This window comes from Bubalus bubalis, chromosome 3, assembly GCF_019923935.1.
Source record: "Bubalus bubalis isolate 160015118507 breed Murrah chromosome 3, NDDB_SH_1, whole genome shotgun sequence".
Classification (NCBI taxonomy): Eukaryota; Metazoa; Chordata; class Mammalia; order Artiodactyla; family Bovidae; genus Bubalus; species Bubalus bubalis.
This window is the reverse complement of record NC_059159.1, coordinates 44,157,893-44,177,029: the sequence shown is the minus strand read 5'-3', so window position 1 is coordinate 44,177,029 and position 19,137 is coordinate 44,157,893. Positions and strand designations below refer to the sequence as shown.

Genomic DNA, 19,137 nt, shown 5'->3' with positions numbered 1-19,137 from the left:
GATTCTAATTGGTTTATGCTGTGTCCTCGGGCTATGACATTCTCTCAAAAGTTGTGCCCTGCCCCTTGCCCTCCTGTTACAAGCTCAGCAACAAGCTCTGAGAATCCTACAGAACACTGGGAGCTCTGCTTATCTTTTTGGATATATTAATAATATGATAATTTCCCATAAACTGCTGGCAGAATTCTCGCTCAGAAATAGATGGAGAAACATCTAGACTGGCTACACCATTTTCCACACTGAGTCATTCTGAGTATAGATGTAAACTAAGATCAAATCATACATCTTGGAATACTTGATACTAACATTCTGCTTATACCACACTGTCATATACCCCACCCCACCCCCCAAAAAAATGTAAAATCAGCAAGAATAGTGAAAAATTAAGACAGCAGGGTATAGTGTAGCATTTCTAGACATTTCATCTTCAGCAAGACTACCACAGCCAAAAAGGGTTGCCTCCAGACTTTTCCTCTGGGCTCTATTATTTTTTCCTGTATGTTATACAATTAGCGAGGTATCTTTTTTTTATGTGTTTAAATGTTTATGTGTATAAATTCTGCTTCTCCAGCTAAAATTTGAGTAAATTCCATACTCTTCAGATCCAGGATCCCAGACTTCACAATCTCAAGATTTGAAACTCTTGCTCTCACACCCAAGCACTGAATAACTTAGCCTGAGGGAGTTGTAGCAACAGTAATACAAAGGTCCCCAAAGCAAAACAAACAGGCACACAAACAGATCTCCTATTGCATAAACAATGAGGCTGTTCTTAACTTTTTTGTTTGGTTTTGGTCAAAGGAGTCAAAAGACTGTGGCAATTTTTTTCATCTTTGAGATTTAACCATGCTAGGGAACAATAAAAAATACTGGGGAACAATTAAATATTTGGTGTTTTGGATGTTGGTTTGTTGTTTTGTTTTTCTGGTAGTGATAGGCATCAAACTTCTGTTGTACAATTATTAGTGTTGTTGTTTAAGTCATGTTTGTTATTTTAAGTTAATATTGTTTCCCTTTAGTTATAAGAAGGGGACACTTACGTTCTAGTCCCATCAAGTTATACATTGAGAAATAAGATCCTACAAGAAATCTTCCTAATTTAAAGCTAATTTAGATGTTTGTAACTTCAGAGACCTGTGTAGATACATAGCTTAACAGCAACCCACCTGAAATGATAGCTTTTGGTGAGTATGGATTGTCCCAAAACAGGCCACAATATTGAATTGGACACATTCATGATATCAAGGGAAATATGAAGCAGCCCACCGTTCTGCACCATCAAGTTATTACATATTTTGAAAGAGGAAAGGAAAAAAAAACTCACCTCCAAATGAAGTGGAGAATGATGTGGAGAAAAGTTTTTTAATCTATATAGGAAAATATTATTTTATCATAAGGAAAAAAGGCAAGATGCAAATTTTATATTGTAGTCCAAAATTCTAATTCTTTACATAGAAAATGGTTACTCTCCTTGAACAAAAGAATGTAATAATTTTGCTTCCCCTCTTTTATGCTTATGTATTTCCCTGCGGTACAAGAAAATGGTGTAGAAAAACACATCCTTGAGAGAGAGAACTACATGAAAATGCCAGACAGTTCAATATAACATTTTGCTGAGATGTAAGAAAATGGAATACGAGAGGATGTAAACTTTTAAAAGATTACATTTCAAGATAGTAAATGTTGGTTCAAAAATTTCAAAAGAAATGATATCCACATAAAAAATTATGACTAAATCAGCCTTAGTAGATAACCACTCGGCAGCAATGTTTTCGAAGTAACTCAAGAATGAGATTCATTCTTTTTAGTGTTGGATCAGCTTTGTTTTGGAAGTCAATGCTTTTCAGAGCTTTTCTTTATGATTTTGATTATACACATTCTTATGTTGTTTTTTATGTTTTTTTTTTTTTTTTTGCCAATTCCTTATTTTCTAAGAGATTTTGATCTTTCAATTTTGCAGTCAGTTGGGATCACTATGTAAAAAATAGTATGTAACATTTATGTTATACTTAGTATCTGACACTTTGTTGCCAGACCCTGTTCTAAATGTTTTTTGTTAATTCAGTTATTCAATTCATAATTTAATGAATTCAATTCTCTAAGCTGTGAAGTTGGTAATATTATTTCCATTTTATAGATGAGAAGATTGAGGCATAGGAAGATTAACTAATTTGCACAAGGACACACAGCTAGTAAATCTTTAAAAGACTAGGAGGAAATGCATCAGGATATTGAGGGCGATTTCTTAGGGTGTGAGGTTATAAAGAGTCGTTAAGAGAGATGACACAAACAGCTCTTGAATCAAGCCACTGGCAGCTGTTTAAAAACAGAGAAGACAGACTCCAGAACAGTTTAAGAGAAAATACTGGCAGGGCTCGTGGACTGACTAATGCCACACGGGGAATGGCCGGAGTCTAAAAACATTCCAGCTCCTGGCTTAGGTGACTGGTTGGACGTGTTCACTAGGGTAGGGAATACAAAAGATAAACAATTTTGGGAAAGAAGACTCTTTAGGTTCAGAGTCCACAGAAGAGCCCTGCTGCTAAGTCGCTTCAGTCGTGTCCGACTCTGTGCGACCCCAGAGACGGCAGCCCACCAGGCTCCCCGTCCCTGGGATTCTCCAGGCAAGAACACTGGAGTGGATTGCCCTTTCCTTCTCCAATGCATGAAAGTGAAAAGTCCAAGTGAAGTCGCTCAGTCGTGTCCGACTCTTAGCGACCCCATGGACTGCAGCCCACCAGGCTCCTCCGTCCATGGGATTTTCCAGGCAAGAGTACTGGAGTGGGGTGCCATTGCCTTCTCCGCCAGAAGAGCCCATTAAAGTGCAAATATGTCTTCCGACCGGAACCAACTTGGCTCAGCGACACTTGCATCATCCCTGCTGTCGGAATGGTTAGCTGCCTCCCAGAGGCCTAGGCCTTGGGTGAAGGAGGAGCTTCCTCTGGGCAGATTCGGTGGGGTCTGCCTTGGCCAGTGGCCACGACACTGCTGACTGCCAGCCTCGCTGAAGCCCCGAGGAAGGCCCGGCCGCAGGGAGCAGGCAGCCAGGACAAAAGCCGCCCAGGAGGTCTCCCGCTGGGGCGGGACGCCACGCCATCCTGCCCGTGTCTCCTTGTTCCTCAAGTCGGGTCACCTCGGCTCTTCCAAAAACCGCCTGGCTCACGTCAGAATGCTGACGGCCGGACGAGTGGTGCATTGCGATGTTCCTTGTCTTCTCATTGTTTTTACGCGTGAAACCTCCAGTTCCCCAGCGTACAAAGGCCGGGGAGGTGGCCAAACCGAGTTGAAACCTGAAATGTCTTTTTTGTTCCTTACAGTACAGTCAGTTTAAATTTCATGCAATCTTTAAGCTGTGGACTAATATGTATTATACAATTCTCGATTTGCTTTTTCAAAGGTGCTTCAACTTATAAATATGATGCTGGGACCCGGGCCAGGAAATCCAGACCGAGTTAAACGCACAGTCCGTAGGTTTCAGCCTAGCTTTGGGGGCCTTGGCTGGTGCAGCGGCCCCCCCCCCCCCCCCCCCCCCCCCCCCCCCCGCCCCCGCGCTCTTCCGGCTACCGGTCGGGTCCCCAGGACAACGCCCGCGCTCACCCGGAGGGAGGGCGGGACGCGGAGCCGAGGCCGTCACGTCCCGAACGTCGAGAGGCGGGGAATAGCGCTATGACGCCACGATCCCCGCCCCCGGCTTCCAGATATCCCTCGCGCCGCCCGCCATTTTGTCTCCAGTGTCTCGTTTGCTCGCGGCAGCGTGGAGGGAAGTGTCTTCCTTCGTAGGCGGGAGGAAGGGACCAGCATCTATTGTCTGTGTTTAACTCTGTAGTTCGGTCAGAGGCCTCCCAGAGCTTTCCCGGGGCAGTCGGCAGGAGCCTCTGCGACCGTCCCGCCCCTCCCCTCTGTCCCCGGGACCGGGAGGGACCCAGCCCGCGTCACGCCCCTCGGCGCTCGCCTTTAGCCTCTCTGTCGTTGCGTCCGCATCGCGCCCCCGGAATCAGACGGTATCCCATAGATGGCCAGCTTTCCCCCGAGGGTCAACGAGAAAGAGATCGGTGAGGAATGGGACGGTGGGTGAGGGGTGCTGGCGAGCGCGCGGGGGCGACGGAGAGGCAGGGACTCCCCAGAGGAGGGTGAGTCTGAGGAAGGACAGTGAGTCGGGCTCGAGCCCTGGAGCGAAGAGGAAGGAAGCTACCCTGCGGGTGGGTGTCGCCGAGGGTAAATGGGATCAGAATTGAAACGGCGCCTACTGTGCGCTTGGCCAGGAGGGAGGCGGCGCGCAGAGGAGGCAAAGGGGACCAGAGAGCCGAGTGGCGAGAGCTGCAGGGAACGTGGGGCCGGGGCGGAATTGTTCCCCGCACCCTAGTTTTTTTCTCTGGCGGTCTGAGCAGGGCCGTTCTCCTGGATTTCTCTTGGTTAAGGGCCTGGGGCGTCGAGTGGGCAGGGGAGGGCTGGGCTCTTAAAAAGTTTCCGATGAAGAAAAGTATACTTGTCTGTTCCGAGCTATTATTAAGGGGTGGGTCTTCGTGTATACGAACTATAAAGAGGAATGCAGCTATCAACCTGGAAAAAATGTTTTTAAAAATGGTATGGTGTTCAGAAAGGCAGCAAGCTCAGGGGAGGAGACTCAGTTATCTTTCATATACTGAGGAGCAGGGAGGAGCAGGATGGTTGGGTGGAGTGATCGGAGAAAAGCTGACTTACAGAAGAGCGAACTCTTGAAAAGGCTGTCTGGAAACAGGCTTAGTGGCCAAGCTGAAGACAGGCCAGTAGATGTTGAAGGTCCTGCTTTAGGACCTACCCCAATGACTCACTTGAAAGCACCTTACATTATCTAAATCCTCCCGTAAGGTAAAATACCTTAAAGTGGAATCACTTTAAGGGGAGTTGAGGTTTGACTGTTTAGTAAACATTGAACTTATCGTATTATATACGTTATTTAAATATATGCAGTTTGCGGAATTCCCTGGCGGTCCAGTGGCTAGGACAGGGCGCTTACACTGCGAGCCCTGGGTTGGATTCCTGGTCAGGAACTAAAGATCCCGCAAGCCCCGCAGGGCAGCCAAATATATATATGTATGTCTGTATATATGTAATATATAATCATAATACATTTATCTACAGATATACAGTTTGTACTTTAAAAAATGAAATAGATTTAGCATCTCCCCACCACTGTGTTAAATGAAAATTGGAGGTAGCCACTGAGCAGAGAGCGTTTGCATTTCCTTGTTGTTCAACTAAATTGATGCCTTTATTGAATATTTGGAGGAGGTTTTCTAGAGAAATGGAGAAGCTAAAGTAGCCAAAAGGCCCTCTATCCTGTATGTGGGTGAAGTTTTATACCTAGAGACAGCTATCTTAGAATTCTGGTCTTTTGTTCTCTTACAGATAAGGTTGACTGGCAGGTTAGGAGGGGACTTTACCCCTGGTTTTAATAACTATTTTAAACATACAGAAAAGACAAAATTCATGTCCAATTGTTGAACTGTGGAATATAGAACTCAAAAGTTCTTATTCTCAGTCCAGTGGGTTTTTTTTTTTTTTTTTCCCCTACTCGTAGTGACAACTGAGGATGAGTGATTTGCCTTTCTTGTATCTGTATTTTACTTCATCTTGAATCATTTTGAAAACTTTCCAATCCTTTCTTCAGTGAATTGGACAGAGCTTCTTAGCATACCAGCATGAGGTGGAACCACCCACTAAGTAGCCTTTTAAATTATTATTATTTTTTGCATGTTTAAGTCTCAGTGTTATTTCTTGGTTATAGTATAAAGTTACTAACTAGATGCCAAATATCTAAAAGAACTTTTGGCTTTTGTAAACTTTTTTTTTAAGTCTGGGTTTTTGTTTCTTTGTTTCTTTTTAAAATATATCATTTGGATACAAAGTTAAAACCTCTGTAGCTTTGTATCTATCAGTAAGGACCTCTGTGGCTGGTTTCTCAAATAAGTACTGAAAGAGGAGGCAAGATTGCGTGATTGATGACAGAAGTCTATATGACAGGCAGTCACTGCCTGGAGCTACAGCCCTCTTTCACAAGGCTGTGCCACAGACCCTCCCTTTATGGTTATGAAATTGCAGGGAAGAATGCGAAGGAGCTGAATCTGGTTTGCTTGTTTGAGCAGTGACTCAGATGATGTGTATGGTGTCGTGTCTTATGGCCAGGTTCCCTGGCAGGCAGCCTTTCCCTTATACCAGGTTGTTAAATCATACTGTCTTAGGATACTAACATTCAGCAGTTGCAGGTCATATATAAAAGTTCAAGTGATTTTTTTTCTTCATTATAAAGTTTGTGCTAGTGTATAATATTGTACCAGTAAATATTTAAATTATTTGGTTAAATGCAATGATCATTTTATATATCTTGTTAATAAGCAAAGAAACAGTAATTATTAACTAAATACTTGTAATGGTATAGTGTATTTATTTGGCAATATTTGTTGAGGGTGGTCCTATAAGTACATTCATCTAGTTTAATCAGAGGCTTTCTCTTTTTAAGAAAATCATGTTTTTCAGTTGAATTTTAGAACTTGGCGTCCCTTATTTGTGAACTTTGATTTTTTTTTTCTCCTAAAATTTGTGGATTCTACAAGATGTGGTTAAAGAGAAGCCCCCCCCCTCCCCCTCCGCCCTTAAAAAAATAGGCGGAGGTTTCAGATTGAGGGCCAGGCACATAAATGATGATATAAGAGTGTGGGCTTGAAGGCATGGAGGGGAATATGAAGCAGCAAGCCTTTTCTAAAATCATTTGTGTGTGTGTTGTTGTCTGACTGCTGCACAGCTTTTGGGGTCTTAGTCCCTGACCAGGGATTGAACCCTGGCCATGGCAGTGAAAGCCCAGAACCTTAACCCCTAAGCTACCAGGGAACACTGTCCTTTGTATGCTTAAAAAATCATTCTGCAGGCATCAAGAGTGTCACTGGTTTGTGAATTGTATATTAAAGTCATGTTCCTGCCAATGAAATTGTTGCTGTTTTGATACAAGTGGGGCAGGGGTATTGGTGGGGGCAGTGGGGCGGGGCAGAGATCTGCTTTGATTAAATCACACCTACAATAATGTGTTTAATTGAAAAGGTTCCACGGTTTTAAGGGCCATTATTAACTGGAATTTATCCAGAACAGTATGAAAGTGAAGGTAGAGAATGGACTTGAAACAATGCAATCTAAGGGATGATTGAAAACTCACCAGATTTTATCATGGTGAAAAGATTTCGTTACTGATGTCATGGCTGTCTTCAATATATGAATGTCATGTGAGCGCAGGATCTCTTATTCTCTTTGATGAGACACAAGACTGAGTGGGTGGAGTGGCAAGAAGGAAGATTTTGAGTCATTAAAAGGAAATATTCTGATAATCTCAGCTATGCCAGAATAGGTGCATGTTTATATTTATGAGTATCACAGGAAAACAGATTTCAGTTTTGTTTTACTTTTTAAACCGTATCTCATTTGTTTAATGTGGCGAAGAATTGGGCAAGGAAATAGTTATATCACTTAAGAATGGGAATTTATACTTGTGCTTTCATATTTGTTCAATAAACATTTGCTGAGCCCCTGTCGCATGCCAGATGCTGCGCTCGCTGTTGGCAAAGCATACGTTGAGACTGGCTGTGTCACTGAAATGAGTACATTTGGGGGGTTTGCGTAAGTGTATCTGCTCTTGCAGTAAGAGTATCAGTGGCTCTCATTTCAATCGCAATACGTAGACTACGTTGTTGGAAAATTTAAGCCCAAAACATTAAAAATAGATTACAGGGTTGACCACAAAGCAAACCACAAAATAGATAACGGGAAACTAAACTGAAGGTGACTTATAACTGAAAAGGGAGAGCAGCAAATTTAAATCAAGACAGACCCAAGACAGCAGTGGTGACAGACTCGAGAAGACCCTTTCCCGGATCCAGGAAACGGCAGCCGCATTTGCCTGTGCACAAAAACAGAAACACATGAGATTGTTCCACTTTTTTGTCCTTAAAAACCAAAAGAATTACTTCCATTTGGGGATCCGTTTGGTGGCCCATTAGGAAGATGCTGAGGGCCACTATTTGAGAATCACAAATATAATGCATTTTATTTTATTTTTCGCTTGTTTGGCTGTGCCACTTGTCATGTGAGCCCTTAGTTCCCCAACCAGGGGAACCTGCCCCCTGCAGTGGAAGTGCAGAGTCCTGGCCACTCTATCACCAGTGAAATCCCCATAATGCATTTTAAAGTTCGGAGGATTTTCTTATTTTTGTGACCCGAAAAAGATAAGAATATTCTGGTCTGACTAGACCATTCATTTAATAGTGCTTCCTTTGAGTAGTGATATAATACTATACAGTGGATTATGGTTTTTGAAAGCGGCTGTTTGCAGAAGATAGTTTTCCTGTAGAGCAACTTTGGTTTCTTGCATTTTAAAGGTTAGTAATTTGAAAACATAAAGGTAGGGGCTTCCCTGGTGGTCCAGTGGCTAAAACTGTGCTCCCAATGCAGGGGGCCCAGGTTCAATCTGGGAACTGGATTCCGCATGTCTCAACAAATATGGGAGATCTCACATGCTACAACTAAGATCTGGCACAGCCAAATCAAAGGGAAAATATAAGCATAAGGCTGTGTGATAGTCAGGACTTCAGTAATTGGTAGCCCTGAGAGATCATTACATTATTTTTATTTGACCAGGTTTTTTTTTTTTCCCTTAATTGAAACTTTCTTTAAAAGTTCTTGATTTGGGAAATTTTAGGAAAATCACTTCGCCAGAACTTACAGAGATGTTTATTATCATCAAGGGGTCTTCACGCAGCCTCTCTCTCCTCAAAGGGTAGAATGCAGAACTTGGTGCATAAAAAAGGGGGAAAAGTCAGTGGAATTGAGTGAATGCCACAGTAATACAGATGCAGTCTCAAATTCATTGTTGTTATATACAATGTCTTGTATTTTTTTCTGTTTTCTTTTAGTGAGATCACGTACTATAGGTGAACTTTTAGCTCCAGCAGCTCCTTTTGACAAGAAATGTGGTCGTGAAAATTGGACTGTTGCTTTTGCCCCAGATGGTTCCTACTTTGCCTGGTCGCAAGGACATCGCACAGTGAAGCTTGTTCCGTGGTCCCAGTGCCTTAAGAACTTGTAAGACTCTTCTTTTTTGTATTTTGTATCTATCTGTAGAATTTACTTTTTTCTGTGTGGACTAATACAATTATTTTGTTGTTTTATGTTATTTCTTTTGAAGACTGTTTTAAATGTGTTTTGATCATAAGCTGAATATATTTGTTAGAAAATCTGTGGAAAGAATTGTCTAGCCTTAATTATATATTACAGAATATTTTCTCAGATAGTTTGGTGTTTTTCTTTCCCATATAGTAAAAGGCAGATTAATTGTGCCTTGATAGTGTAGTTTCTAAAATGTGTGTGAGCCACCAGGGAAATCCCTGGCGGCTCAGGTGTTAAAGAATCTGCGTGCAGTGCAGGAGACCTGAGTCAGAAAGCTCCCCTAGAGAAGGGAATGGCAACCCACCCCAGTATTCGTGCCTGGAGAATTCCATGGACAGAGGACCCTAGCGGGCTATAGTCCACGGGGTCGCAGAGTCGGACTTGACTGAGCAGCGAGCATACGCACGTAGTGTAGTTTCTAAAATGTGTGCGCTGAATTTAACATCTTTCCCTTCTTCTTGTGTCTGGTTCACTGTCACGGTTTCATTCCTTCATGTCTTTATCACTGCTGATCATTACGGCATTAGACAGTCTTCTGGTGTCAGCTTCACAATATGTTCTCAGTTTTTTGTTTTCTGCTTGTTTATACTTTTGGGTTAATGAAAAGAGTCCTAATTAATATAGGGTTCTACATCAGTAAGGATATATTGAAACACATTTGAAATTACAAATTGCTTTTTATTGTTGAACTTTTTCTTAGACACTGAGGATTTTAGTCTGAATTTGGTCATGCCCACATAGCTGATAGCAGACTTTTCCCTTTCCCATCTATAAGGATTCCATTGTTACTCAGTATTACTATAATAATATGGAAGTTATTTTAGCAAACACTTATTATTTAGTATCCACAGGAGTCCAGAATAAATAATAACTAGATGACAATCTGGCCTTTTTTTTTTTACCAGTCTCTTGCATGGCACCAAGAATATCACCAATTCAAGTAGTTTAAGATTATCAAGACAAAACAGTGATGGTGGTCAGAAAAATAAGCCTCGTGAACATATTATAGACTGTGGCGATATAGTCTGGAGTCTTGCTTTTGGATCTTCAGTTCCGGAGAAACAGAGTCGCTGTGTAAATATAGAATGGCATCGATTCAGATTTGGACAAGATCAGCTACTCCTTGCCACAGGGTTAAACAATGGACGTATCAAAATATGGGATGTATATACAGGTATGAAGTCATAGTCTTGAAAGCAAACTCGATCATTTTATGATGTAAGCATAATTTGTAGACACTAGAAGAATACGATTTGAGGATTTTAACTTATGGAGAAGCAAGAATTGATCCTCTGAATCTGTCTTTATACATATATCTTTATTGGCCTAAATAGCATCTGCAGCTTTTAGTTTTAATTTAGGAAAATAGAGTTCATATTGCTTGATGACTCTTCAGAGAATATTATAGTAGGAAGGGCATGCCTAAGGAACATTTAGTTAATTATCACTTGTAAACTAGTAATGTACTTTATGACTCCAATTGCAAGATGTTTTCTTATATACTTTTTCAATATATAATAGCTTAGAGGCATTCAAGGTAGATCTGGTTTTCAGCAATCATTATCTAGCCTCTGGAAGGCTTTAGTGACATTTTATCTAAAGTTTAACCAGGTAGGTTGAGAAGTTAAATTCTTTGGGCAGTTAAAAGTAAATATGTCCTGGGAATTCACTGGCAGTCCAGTAGTTAGGGCTTGGTGGGTACTTCCGTGCAGGGGGCATGGGTTTGATCCCTGGTCTGGGAACTAAGGTCTCACAAAACACGAGACATGCCTGCTGCGCCCCCCTGCCCGACCCCCCCTCCCCAAAAGTAAATGTGCTCTTTACTACCTAAAATGTATAGTTTCAGACTGTTAGTCTGTACTCCAAAATTTAAAAGATTTTTAAAAATGAGCTTTAAAACCGTATGTACATTAGAATACAGCAAGCAATATTAACATTGAGTGGGGATAATGAATCAGTAAATTTGATTGAATTCTGGGAAAAAGTTTAAAAGGTAAGCACATCACTTTTCATAGAAAAGCAAAACTCATATAGTAGATGAATAAATACTTTTTTTCATTGAGATTATGTTTGAAAATTTAGGCTGTTACTATACAAGGATCTTTAAAAAAAAAAAAATTATTTGGCTGCATGGGGTCTTAGTTGTGGCCTGCCACATCTTGTTCCCTGACCAGGGATCAGACCCAGGCCCTCTGCATTTGGAGTGTGGAATCTTAGCCACTGGGCCACCAGGGAAGTCCCACAAAGATTTTAAATGATGCAGATTTTCTTGATATTAAGTTGACTTGGTCCAAGAGTTTGTTCACATTTTGGAGATTCCCTTTTAATTTTTCTAATAAATTTAGGCTTTGGTATCTTTGAAATAATTCATTTTAAGACATTATAAATAGTGAATCTAAAGATAACAGTAAAAGCACACTAAAGAACGAGTCATTTTACAAAGGAGGTACCCATATATTTCTATCCTTTTTTAACGATGAGAAACCTGATTTTTAAAAATATGAAAGCTGGTAAAAATTATTAACATTGTCTCTTTCTGACCTTCCATTGCATTTAGGAAAACTCCTCCTTAACTTGGTAGATCATACTGAAGTGGTCAGAGATTTAACTTTTGCTCCAGATGGGAGCTTGATCCTGGTGTCAGCTTCAAGAGACAAAACTCTGAGAGTGTGGGACCTGAAAGATGATGGTATGTCTATCTTCTAGGCTGTGGAAAAGAATTAGTTTCTGGGTATTATTACTGAGATGTATTACAAACACTTGATGTTAAAAGTGACATGATCATAGTTTCCTTTTCTCTGCTTAGTCCTTTGGCCCCTTTCCCTGTGCACATCAAACAAAACTGTAAATATGACCTGGAATAGGAGCCAGCAGTTACTCTAAGTAAACAATCTGATACACTCGGAAACTAACTACACGGATCTGTATCAACTATTTGAGGACAAAATCTATATCAGTTTTAAGGTTTTATTCGAACTGGTTTGGGTTGGTTTATTTCCTTTATATTGGGGAAGGTTATCAACTTCCTATTTGCTTAGTGAAAATTTAAGATCTTGATGTAATGAAAGATACTCCTTAGTAATTAATAAAATGTAAATTCAAACATGATTTACACACCAGAATTTATAATATGTAAATACTAAACATAACTTGGATAGGTTAAGTAAGAAATTATAAAAATAAGGGATTTACCCTCCAATATAGTAAAAGGAATGTCAGTGTCAAGTTTTAGCTTTTTTGGAAACATTGGTAATTGTGGTGCTTTCACAGTTTTGGGGAATCTACCTTGTTTGAGAGGACCTGAGATGAGCATTTCTTCCCCCTTCTTAACCTCCAGTGAAAGAATTTAAGTTTTAACTAAAACCTTATATTAAGACCCATTGGTGCTCCACCAGCCTCAAGCTGGAAGTTGACAGGCTTTAGACAAGTTAGCTTAAATTGAGTGTAGTAGGAAACAGGACCCTCAGATTTGGAGACTTGTTTCGGCTTATGGGTAGTAACCATTACCTGATAGAACAATACACTGTTACCAAACTATGTGGCACCTCTTCTACGTTTATCGATTCTCTAATTGCTTAGCTGTTAAGGGATCCCAAAAGTTAAAAAAAAAAACAAAACAAAAACTAAGAGTCAGCTGACCTTTTCTTAAAGGGCCAGATGGTGACTGTCTAGGCTTGTAGACCATACTATCTCTGCAGTAGTTACTCTCCTCTGTTGCCGCAACAATGGGCATGCTTGTGTTTCAGTAAAACTTAGGTGCAAAAATAAGCAACGGGTATATATTGCCAACCCCTGTTGTACACCTGTAGTGTTTTAGATCACCGCCCCTTAGAGGTTTGTGATTCTGCCATTTTTGAAATGCTAGTCATTTCCAGGGTTAACACAGATATTTTTTTTTTGTTCAGGAAACATGATGAAAGTATTGCGGGGCCATCAGAACTGGGTGTATAGCTGTGCATTCTCTCCTGACTCTTCTATGCTGTGTTCAGTGGGAGCCAGTAAAGCAGTATGTGTCAAAGTTCCTGTATATTTATTGTGAATTGGATTGTAATAATTATGCAAAATCATTTTAAATCTGGTAACCTATTAAGTCTGTGCTCGGTGTCTTAAATATCTTAAGTGTGTTATTTCATGATGGGGGAGAATTTGCATGAGGGAAATTAAATAAATGTAGTTATTGATTATTATAAAGTGAGAAATTTTGGGTTGCTTTAGTTAGAGATGATATATGTAAAATATGGGGTATGGCAATTTTATTTTTTATAAGATCTAGAAAAGTATATATTGCTGTAGAAGAGATCTAGTCCAAATGTTAAAACATTCCCTTGCTAATTATTTTCTTCTCTGTTGTTCTATTTTTTTTTTTTTTGGTCCAGTTTGCTGTTTAAAAAGTTTTGAGTCCCAGCTGGTCCTGGACATTTAACTGAAAAAAAGTAACTTAAAAATCTAATAAGAATAAAAATAACAGTCATGTATGTCCTAGAGTGAATTTCATCTAAATTTTTTATGGTCTGTCTTGCATAGCATACCTGTAGACAGATTAAGTATAAAGTGACTCTTAAGAGAGTTATCCTTATTGATGGACCCTCCTTTACTCAGTTATCTACTAGCTCTGTGTTAGTATAGTTAAAGTGATCTTACTAGCTTCAGGTATTTATGAAAATGGTTGAAGTCCAAATAAATGTGATGATCACAATACACTTTGAATTAATGGGGGTGGGAGTCTGGTTAAAATGGATTTTATTTAGCCAAGAAGTGTGTTAAAATGATAGTTGCAAATGTTGACAGTTTAGGGGGAAAATACTCAGTTCTTTAAAAATCATAAGAAGAGCAAAGCTAGATGTTGACATTGCTATTTTAGGCTGTGTGTTTTCCATATGCTTCTTGCTTTCCCTGTCACAGGTGGTGGCAGCAATATTGGTGTGATTGAGGTTATGCTGGCACCACTCGCACACAGGCGCACAATGGTGTTAGCTGGGCAGAAAGAGTGGCATCTCTGGCTACCGGGCTGGGGGCGACCTTTACCATAGGATGAAGTAACCTTGCATTCGGCTGCAAGGTGTACTGTACGTACACAGGTGCTGGTCGATGTCCACTTTCTGCTTTTCTTTCTTTCTTTTTTTCTTTTTAAAAATAATTAAAAATAATTCCCCCCGCAGTGAAACCAACTGACTCCTCCGATGTAATTGATCTTCCAGTCTGGTGGAATTGGGAGTCTTAACATGTGAAACCAATTTAGTGTAATGTAATTGGCTTTCAAATGGTTTCTCTGTGCTATTTTTTGGAATTCATTGTGATACTAGAGATACCTTAAGTCTTTGATCCAACTGAAAGTTTGTATTTATTTTCTTTGGAAATAATATATTGTGTCTGTGCAGAAAAAAAGTAGCAAAAAGGATTGCTTTACTCCAAGAGGAGGCGAGTTTATCTTATTAGGATTGTTACAAACCTCTAAGCTGATGTTTAATATAACAGACTGAAGTAAACATTAGAGTCCTGTTTAGAGCTATTCTGCACAGTCTAACTACACTGATCTTTAGAATCTAAAACTATGTGTGAACTAGTACTAAAGTAACTTAAATGTTTTACACTTAAAATGACTAATGATTGTGGTCGGTTTGGGAAAAATAAGATTGGCAAATCTTGATTCACAGAAATGTTAATTGTATTATTTTTGTAAATTAGCATTTTCATTTTGTAATGTGGTTTAACATCCTTGTTGTTTGCCAAAGAAATTTCATTTGGCTGTGAAAAATTCTCTTTGCTTGCAGTATCTGTTTCTCTTCCTAGGCTCACGTTGGTGACCCAAGCCTATTGTAAACAAGTGATTAACTCAAAGGGAGATGCCAATGGAGTAACAATTTGTTAACCTTATATTTTCTGTCTGTATATTTTTAAAAAATTTGGTAGTTTCTGGAAATAAAAAAGGGGTTTGTAGTACTTAACCCTATTTATTTTTATATATTTTAGTTAATTAGTTTTTGGAATAAATGGATTTCAGTATAATTTTGTGGTTAAGTTGCATTGCCTTTTTTGTGTTTAGGCTTATTTTTAAATTAACATTTAACAGAAACATTTGAAATAGAATTTGCATGTCTACTTTAATTAACTTAAAAACTGATTTTAATCTGACTATGACACTGAGCATATTCTTTTAATTATTCATAATTTATAATGTTTAATTTAATATAATCTTAATTAAATTTAGCTGTTTTAGTTTAAGATGTGCGATTTTGTCCTCTGCATGTCCGAATGAAGCTATAACATGTGCCTTTTCTTGCAGGTTTTCCTTTGGAATATGGATAAATACACCATGATACGAAAACTAGAAGGGCATCACCATGATGTTGTAGCTTGTGACTTTTCTCCTGATGGAGCATTGCTGGCTACGGCATCTTATGATACTCGAGTGTATATCTGGGATCCACACACTGGAGCCATTCTGATGGAATTTGGGTGGGTACAGCATGTATTATTTCAGTCTGTAATTCTTCTCTACTATCAGTGTAGTTTAAGAAGTTCCAGAGATGATCAGAATCATTAACATGTGACATCTAAACTTACAATCTATTGTAATTTGAAATTTGGGTATCATTTATGCCCTTTAATTGGAGAAGGCAGTGGCACCCCACTCCAGTACTCTTGCCTGGAAAATCCTATGGACGGAGGAGCCTGGAAGGCTGCAGTCCATGGGGTCGCTGAGGGTCGGACACGACTGAGTGGCTTCACTTTCACTTTTCACTTTCATGCATTGGAGAAGGAAACGGCAACCCACTCCAGTGTTCTTGCCTGGAGAATCCCATGGATGACGGAGCCTGGTGGGCTGCCGTCTGTGGGGTCGCACAGAGTCGGACACGACTGAAGTGACTCAGCAGTATGCCCTTCAATAATGCATCTAAATTCTACCAATAAACTTGACTGTCTTGATACAGATCGTGTTACTTAACAGGACATGACTCTGTAGAAGTGGTAATTATATTTAGAGTTTTGTGTTGGGGAACCATAAACTTAGTCTTAAGAGTCTTAAACCACTCTAAAAAGGAGATTAGTAATTAGGTTTAATTACTTCGTTTAAAGTGGGTCTGCTCCGTCTTCTCAATTGTGTTCATGAAGGCCACTCTAAACTATTCAAAGACTGATGTACAAGGTAGTTTTGTTTCTTGAGGTGACTCTCACTTGCCCTAAAACATGTCTTTTACTTCAGGCACCTGTTTCCACCACCCACTCCAATATTTGCTGGAGGAGCAAATGACCGATGGGTACGATCTGTATCATTTAGTCATGATGGACTGCACGTTGCAAGCCTTGCTGATGATAAGTAAGTGTGTGAATTACAGCTTGACGTTTTTATTATTGTCTTTTAAAGATTTCCTTTCATTCTTCTACTTAATAAAAAACATTCTTAAGGATGAAAAAATCTTTCTACAGTTTGAGTTTTAATGACTTTCTATCCAGACAACACTTTGGGAGATGTTGGTGTGTCTTAAATATTGGCCTGAGTAGTATTTGTGTAAGCTGAAGAGTGCCTTTTCCTGTGTTCTTTATTAACGAGTTCAGGCCAACTAGGTGCATTTTTAATTAGCTTTTTAGCTCAGCTGACAGGTTTCTTTTTTCTTTTTTTAAAGTAATATCAAGGTTGAAACAAGGACGTTGTCAAAGTGAAATAAATGGTAAAAACAGTCATTAGTACCTGCTGAAATTGAGACTGTAAGGATGAAATGTCATGTGTCTGAAATGTGCTGCTTCTGGTAAGAATCAGAAACTAGATGCAGCCATTCCATTTTCCCATACTTTAATCAGTGTGCCTGGATACGGCACTAAGCAATTTGGGAACATCAATTTAGACAGTGACTCATTATGATCTTTCTAGAATGTTAAGAAACATGGGGAGAGTTATTTGCCAATAATCATTGTTTTCCTTTTTGTTTAGGTAGGTTCTGACTTAGCTCAGAGTGGCATTTCTTTCTAAATTTTAAAAGTTGCTTTTACCTTAAATTTCCAACTAGATAATTATTGGACAATTTATTTCCTTTCTAGAATGGTGAGGTTCTGGAGAATTGATGAGGATTATCCTGTGCAGGTTGCACCTTTGAGCAATGGTCTTTGCTGTGCCTTTTCTACTGATGGCAGTGTTTTAGCTGCTGGGTAAGTGATTTTTCTCTTAAGAGGCAATTTAAGTTGGCTTTAGTCAAAGCAGCCTGTATGTTACTCAGTAAATTCCATAAGGGCTGTTTATAATATGATTGCAGGTCTCCTTAATCAGGTTTTAATGTGCGGTTTGTGGCTGCAGCTCACAGCCTTGGTGGTAATCGTTTGAACTGTGGGATGATGAAATACGTGGATTTGTGTGACTGAGCCTGGGGTTTTTTTGTTTGTTTCTGTTTAGGACACATGACGGAAGTGTATATTTTTGGGCAACTCCAAGGCAAGTCCCTAGCCTTCAACATTTATGTCGCATGTCAATCCGGAGAGTGATGCCCACCCAACAAGTCCAGGAGCTGCCGGTTCCTTCCAAAGTTTTAGAGTTTCTCTCCTACCGTGTTTAGAGGACGCTGCCTTCCCTAGTATTAGGGACTGAACACACTTTACACAAACCTCAAGCTTTACTGACTTCAAGGTTTAGGAGATTTATTTAATTTGATAGATTCTTGTATTGCATTTTGATCAGTTGAGCTTTTAAAATATTTATAGACCTTAGAAATATTTCTGAACATATCAAATGTAAATTTTTTTTCTAAAATTTAACTGTGAAAACATATACATACATGTATATATTTATATATAAGCTGCTATGTGTTGAATGGACCCTTTTGCTTTTCTCATTCTTAGTTTCAGCATGTATATGTTGCTTCAGTAGAGCCGCAGTATATATCTTTGCTGTAAAGTGGAAGTAACTTTTTATTATTCTGTAACACTGAGTTAGCTGGTAAATACTAACTTAAGAAAGCTGAATTGCACCATACAAAATGTGTATTTGGTTGGGGGGTGGTCAGACAACCAACCTGCAAGTAAAACACAGCTTCTGTCGAGGGAAGGATTTTGTTTTTGTTAGGAGTGGCATCTGAGAGGTAGAGTTTGAATGTGACATTATTAAATTAAAAATAGGATATAACCAGGAAAAAGGCATGTCTTTTTTTTTTTTTTCCCCCTAACTGTTGCTGCGGGCCTTAATTTTGGAAAGCAGCTTGCTACTTTTAACCCCTGTGGTATAAATAAAGTACTATAAATTTTAGTCAATTTGAAAAATCCATCTACTGTATTATTGCTAAATATTTTGTTTGTACTAAGGGACAGTTAAGACTGTGGTGGGGATTTGTTTTGTTTTGTTTATTTTATACACATATCCTGTTTCTGCAGAGGGTAATACTGGTGACTTGCCAAAGAGAAGCAATACGGTATATCTGCTTTTGCCTTCTGTTATTTATCTTACCTGCAGATATTAAGAATGTATGCATTATGTAAAATATATATATTTTTGTTGAGTTTTCTAATTAAAGACTGAAAAAACTATCTATCGCAAATGTTTCTTAAATATGTTGGAAGCACCAACCACAAGCACATTTAACAAGAGTAATGAAGAAATTGCACAACTACAGGGCACTCAGTTCAGTCGCGTCCAACTCTCTGCGACCCCTGGACTGCAGCACGCCAGGCTTCTTTGTCCATCCCCGACCCCTGGAGCCTGTTCAAACTCTTGTCCATTGAGTCAGTGATGCCATCCAACCATCTCATCCTCTGTCATCCCCTTGTCCTGCCTTCAATCTTTCCCAGCATCAGGGTCTTTTCCAGCGAGTCAGCTCTGCATCAGGTGGCCAAAGTAATGGAGTTTCAGCTTCAACATCACTCCTTCCAATGAACACTCAGAACTGATCTCCTTCAGAATGGACTGGCTGGATCTCCTTGCAGTCCAAGGGACTCAAGAGTCTTCTCCAGCACCACAGTTCAAAA

The 19,137-nt window shown here is 39.6% G+C and overlaps 1 protein-coding gene across 1 annotated transcript; it reads left to right on the top strand.

Moving 5' to 3' along the window:
* Positions 1 to 3,710: 3,710 nt before the first annotated feature.
* WSB1 (WD repeat and SOCS box containing 1) lies at positions 3,711 to 18,699 on the top strand. Its single transcript, XM_006053537.4, has 9 exons — positions 3,711 to 4,052; positions 8,937 to 9,105; positions 10,095 to 10,363; positions 11,747 to 11,878; positions 13,095 to 13,195; positions 15,473 to 15,645; positions 16,394 to 16,507; positions 17,227 to 17,334; positions 17,576 to 18,699. The coding sequence occupies exons 1-9, from the start codon at positions 4,013 to 4,015 to the stop codon at positions 17,733 to 17,735; spliced, it is 1,266 nt and encodes a 421-aa protein (XP_006053599.1). The 5' UTR covers positions 3,711 to 4,012; the 3' UTR covers positions 17,736 to 18,699.
* The last annotated feature ends 438 nt before the right edge of the window (positions 18,700 to 19,137 follow it).